The sequence below is a fragment of the Cucurbita maxima genome, unplaced genomic scaffold (genome assembly GCF_002738345.1).
Source record: "Cucurbita maxima cultivar Rimu unplaced genomic scaffold, Cmax_1.0 Cma_Scf00008, whole genome shotgun sequence".
Classification (NCBI taxonomy): domain Eukaryota; kingdom Viridiplantae; phylum Streptophyta; class Magnoliopsida; order Cucurbitales; family Cucurbitaceae; genus Cucurbita; species Cucurbita maxima.
The window spans coordinates 1491835-1497834 of NW_019272024.1; the positions used below are offsets into that span (position 1 = coordinate 1491835).

The 6000-nt window shown below is 35.7% G+C and overlaps 1 protein-coding gene across 1 annotated transcript; it reads right to left on the minus strand.

The window, feature by feature from the left end:
- Positions 1-1771: 1771 nt before the first annotated feature.
- LOC111483165 (adenylyl-sulfate kinase 3-like) lies at positions 1772-4715 on the minus strand. Its single transcript, XM_023129319.1, has 8 exons — positions 4046-4715; positions 3802-3942; positions 3372-3521; positions 3166-3284; positions 2998-3082; positions 2844-2890; positions 1995-2114; positions 1772-1950 (listed from the first exon to the last, which is right to left on the minus strand). Exons 1-7 carry the CDS (start codon positions 4302-4304, stop codon positions 2025-2027), a joined length of 891 nt encoding a protein of 296 aa, XP_022985087.1. The 5' UTR covers positions 4305-4715; the 3' UTR covers positions 1772-1950; positions 1995-2024.
- Between the last annotated feature and the right edge of the window lie 1285 nt (positions 4716-6000).

Sequence of the window (6000 nt, forward strand, 5' to 3'; positions counted from 1 at the left end):
AAACATAGACATTTATCAAAAGACATTAGCTATCTCACAAGATTCCACTCCAGGACTGTACTGTAATGCTAAAGAATATGTTGAAAGCATACACCAACACGTGATCTTAAAGTTAAAAGAAAATATGCCATACATGACTATGTTCAAGAAACAACAAACGTGAAAATACAGTATTAATCACTTCGTAAAATCACATAACAGAGGTTCAGTAAGCGATCACTTGTTTATTTAGTGTAACATCATTCTTAATCCCCACAAACACATACAAAACATCATTTAAACGTTCGTTATTCGACATCTCATTCATCCTACAGCCGCAAAACGAAACTACGAGATACAGCAATTAGCACACAAACTACAACTTCTTCAGAAACAAAGTAACCTAATCAACAACCAATCTGAATACAAGTATCACACAAACACGCAGCCATATAAACCACTACCTGCCACACTCTACCTGACGCTGAATTTAATAAATACGGCAACGAAGCTCATGCGAAGTAAAAAAAAAAAAAAAAAAAGCAACCACACATATCGACATGAACACGGATAGCTTAAGCAACTTCACCTGGTTTTTCAACCAACCTTCAGAAATCACTGGTTGTACTACCTGTGTGCTGGCCGGAAGCTTGCATGCGCCTATCTGAAAGAAACTAAACGCGCCTCGCTTTCTTTGAGCTTATAATGGGAAATGCCTTCCCGCATTTTCTCGACAAACCAAACGACCAGGAGAAAACTGTGGTGTACGGACAAAGCTAGCAAAAACAAAATAAAATAAAGCGCACACTATCTTGATTCCAGTGCTACGTTCTGGGCTTGTTATATCTCAGGCCCATCTAAATATCACATTCGGCCCACTTTTGGGCCCAACCTCGGCCCAAATTATTGTAATCACAATAAAATATACCTTTTAAAAACATACCATCATAGAATCAAGATTATTGTTTCTTTGCGTGTAATTAACGTATTTATCTATCGAACTACGCTCGAATTTATAATAGTATTTGGATGAACTGTACAATTATAGATGTTATTCTTTAATTCGTTACGTTAAATATTTTCAAACGTACGTATCTCGCACTATTAGGAGTAAACTCACACTTAGACGGTCAACCTATGCGTCAAATAAATTGATGCTATATTTTTGTAGCTCACTTTCGACTTAGCCCTTATAAACATACAAGTTTTTTTTTTTTTCTCTCAATTCAAAATACTCGTACCCTAATCTTTCTTGAATGACGAATAGGCATATGCTAGATTTAATTTGTAAATCTTCTCATGTACTCGATGTACAGAATCGTTAGTCACATTATTCCGAACATTTAATTATTTGGCTCACTGATCGATAAGGGACAAATATGTTCGATAAAAAGAAACATAGGAAAGGGTAAGACGGTGTTAGTCGCAACATGAGAATGACACGTGTTGGAGAAGATATAGGTGACATCCAGCACGTTTCAATATACCAATCACACGTAGAAATGATGTTTAAAAGCTTAATTTTTAAAAACAATAAAAAACAAAAACTCAGATAGTTATCGAACATGACCTGATCGTCTTGTTTTTTATGGTATTAGTCAACGCAAAATTCCATACCATTCTTTATTTCTTTTTACGGTAGAATCATATACTAAACATATACTTTTAAGATTTTAATTCATATTCGTTCAAATGTTTCACGTCATTAAAAAAAAACATACGTTTAAATGACTAAAAATAAAAAATATTAAAACTATAGGGATCGAATTCGAATAATGAAAAGTTCGAGGACTAAAGCAGAAAGAACCAAATATTTTAATAGCATATATATACAAACCCTGTTTGAAAGAAGTCTACATTACATATATGGCAAGGTGAATTGCCTTCGTTCCTATCTGTATTGCAGAAAAAGAATTGGACAAAGAAGAACCAAATCAGACACAACAAAACAAAGCTGTGGTCGGTCAAGGGATTTGCTCTAAATTATAATCAAATTTTGAACCAAAACTTGGGTTGTTAAAGCCCCCTTTCTAGTAGGGTTTGAGTTAAGCCTGCAGGAAGCCCTTCTGCTCAAGGTAACTCATTACTTTCTCTGCCATCTCACATGGGGAGCCTCCATTGTTCTTCAGAACTATCTGAAACCCAACAAGTTCAAAGGGGGATCTCCCAATCAGCTTCGAAAACAATGAATCATTCATAACATACGTTATATTCATTAGTTTTCTTCTAAGCCCACCACTGGTAGATATTATCTGCTTTGGCCCGTAACGTATCACTATCAACCTTACAATTTTAAAAGGCGTCTACTAGGGAGAGATTTCCACACTCTTACAAGAAATGTTTCGTTTCCCTCTCCAACCAATGTGGGATCTCACAATCTACCCCCTTGGGACCCAGCGTCCTCGTTGACACATTGTCCGGTGTCTGGCTCTAATATCATTTGTAACAGCCCAAGCTCACCGCTGGTAGATATTGTCCGCTTTAACTCGTTTCGTATCACTATTAGTCTTACAGTTTTAAAACGCGTCCACTAAGGAGAGGTTTCCACACCCTTGTAAGAAATGTATTGTTCCCCTCTCCAACCGATGTAGGATCACAATCCACCCTTTTTGGAGCCCAGCGTCCTCGCTAGTACACCCTCCAGTGTTTAGCTATGATATCATTTGTAACAACCCAAGCCCACCGCAAGTAGATATTGTTCACTTCTTGCAATTTTAAAATGCGTGAGTGGTTTCCACACCCTTATAAGTAATGTTTCATTCCTCTCCAACCGATATAGAATCTCCTCAATGTAGTAGAAGCATTAATCTTTTGCAAGAATGTTTGAAAGATATGATCCATTTTCCTCTAGAATTTGGAATTACCTCACAGTTCAATGGTACTTCATACGGATCATCAATACCAGTAAAGCCTGCAAAATATGAGATTTCGTTCAGTCGATCGACAAGTTATGAACTTCGAGCCAATATTTAAGATCATCAGTTAAATCTAAGGAAGATGATAACAAGTTTCAGTGACCTTTGATCTTCCCCGCCCGTGCAAGCTTATACAGTCCTTTTGCATCTCTTGCTTCACAAACTTCAAGAGGAACATCCATGAACACCTATATATTTTAGCACATTTTTGTCATCCAAGGTAAAATAGAAGCCTGCTCAAAATCCATGGTATGCATAAATGAAGAACAACCTCAATAAAATATCCATCAGGCAAAATGGCACGACAAGCATCTCGATCCCTTCGATATGGAGATATCAAACTAGCAATACAAATAACTCCGGCGTGGGCAAACAGTTTTGCAACCTCACCTAATTTACAGAAGAGATATACTTAGCAATCATGAACAGCCAATCCAAACCGTTGTAAATAAACCGAACTTCCCAAGCAAGACTCACCGATCCTCTTTATGTTCTCGGCACGATCTTCCGCTTTAAAACCAAGGTCGCGGTTCAAACCATGCCTGACATTATCCCCATCAAGAATATAAGCCAACTTCCCCATTTTGTATAAGATTTGATTCAAGGCACAGGCCACACAGCTCTTCCCTGCAAGTTAGCTAAGCATATTTAGACAAATTGGGTCAGCTCCAAAGAGTTCCAAACCTAACTTAGCCAACATTTTTGCTATCCATTTCACATAATCTTTTAAAAGATGACCAGAAAAATGAAACTCAAAACATCTCATGGTTAGGTTTGATCAATTATCCAAGTTTACAACAAAAGAATCGTGTCGGTTAACCGACGCATACACGAACTAGACCGATTTCATTTGAAGATAATCTCAACAACAGGTTAATTGATCATAGCTAAGGCTAAATTGGCAAACCTGAGCCACTGAGACCAGTGATCCATATGACACATCCTTTCTGTTCTAGTAGGCTCTGTCTTTCAATCTTTCCAACAGAACATTCATGCCATTTGATGTTAGTAGAATTTCCAACGGTGGACAACACGCCAAGAATTTTGCCTGATTGATAAGCATTTTGTTAATCTGGACAGCTTAAACTCAGACCATGAAGAACAACATTCGACACCACTATTATCAAAATACATCAAAATAGAAGCAATACCAGAGTTCCTAGCATGTCCATTGCCCAAGGTAGCATCGAAATCAGTCTCACAATCACTCTTAACCAAACCATCGACCTTCCGATTGACAATCGCCGCCCTCGAACCCGTTTTCTCAACCTCATCCAGCAAAGCCACTGTCGATCTATAGCTAATCCTATTGGGAAACCTCGCGAACCCAATCGCCGGCGGCGAAAAGGACTGGCGGTGAAGCGACGGCGCTACGAAACGCGGCAACGAAATTCCCCCAATCGCAACCATATCTCACGCACATCTCAATAGGAAAACACTATCGAATCAATAATAAATAGAGAAACGAAAAAATAAGAACCAAGTGAGGAAATCAAGGGGAAATGGAAAGCCATTATTGGTCGAATGGCGGAGAGTCTATCCTGTTCTTTTCCGCCATAACAATTAATGACCGGTGAAGAAAAAAAATAGAATCACGAGCCCTTTTGGCAACGACCCCTCGCGTTTTGAACCTTTGATTTTGATTATTCTTCTTCCCGGAAATTTATGAATTGTAGAAGAAGAATGCGGAGCCGGAGCGTGCGGAACAGCGAGCCGTCCGGAGATGAAGAAGAAGCGAACGACGCCGTTTAAGACCCGACGAAAGACGACCGGTGTAATAACGCAATAAGTTGTTGGAAGGACCCGACACGAGGATGAAAATTTAAAAATTATTAAATTATAATATATATATAATCTGAGTCTTGACACTCTGGCTGCCCTAAAAAGTATTTATTTAATTTTTTAAAATATTTATAGGAATATTACGAATTGCTATTTAATTTGGTTCGCACGTATTGTTTGAGGAATAATAAACATTATGATAAAATTCCATTTTCAAAAATTTAATTATTTATTTTAGTTTTTAATTATTTTAATTAATTTTATTTTAGACTATGTTACTCGATACAGGTATTCATCCTGTGATTCGTGTATTTATCTAAAACTATTGTATACGCAATTTACCCACTTTAGATTTGGATTGAGTTACCATTTAAATAATTTTAGATAACAAAAATAAGCGTGTAAAAAATAAATATGAACTTATCCCTAAATATTAAAAAAAAAAAAATTGACTAAAGTGGAACCACTTTATTGACCATTTAAAGAATAATTTTAATATGGCAAGTATTTAAAATAAAACTATTATTATTATTAAAAATGCTTTTTAGAATAAAGAAAAAAAAGTTTAAATTTGATTCGCTCTTGATTTTGTGTCATTAATATTTTAATTTAAGTGAGTCACATGAATAATTATATTTTAATTATTTAAATTATCTAATTTATTATATAAAAACTATCATTATTCTTGTGATGTTAAAAGAGATCACGAATGAACTAAGATCATATTCAAATGAGAACAATGTCCGTGATAGAATGACTAATAAAAAAATTAAAGTTTCTACCTCTACCAACAATGTACATAGTTTGTATGTAACTTAATCAGAGACAATATTATATTGAGTGACCAGTGTTCACTCTCCACAATGGTAGGTATGATATTGTCTACTTTGAACATAAGCTCTCATGCTTTGATTTTAGCATCAATTTGATTATAAATACATGATCATTCTTTAAATTAGCCGAGGACTTTCATCATCTAATACCTCCCCTTGATCGAGACTTAACTCCTTTTCTGTTGGAATCATTTGTTCGACATTTGAGGATTTATCAATCTATTAGCACGACTAAATTTAGGGCATGTCTCTGATACCATATTAGACGAATACTACTCTCCATAATGATATGATATTGTCTACTTTGTATAAACTCTAATGGTCTTGCTTTGGAAAGTTCTCATGGCTTCGGTTTGGACTTTCGAAAAGCCTCAGACAATTATTTGATTACGAATGTGTTGGATCATAGATCTCCATAAGTAACATGAATATATAATAAAAAAAAAAAAAAAAAAAAAAAAAAAAAAAAAAAAAAAAAAAAAAAAAAAAAA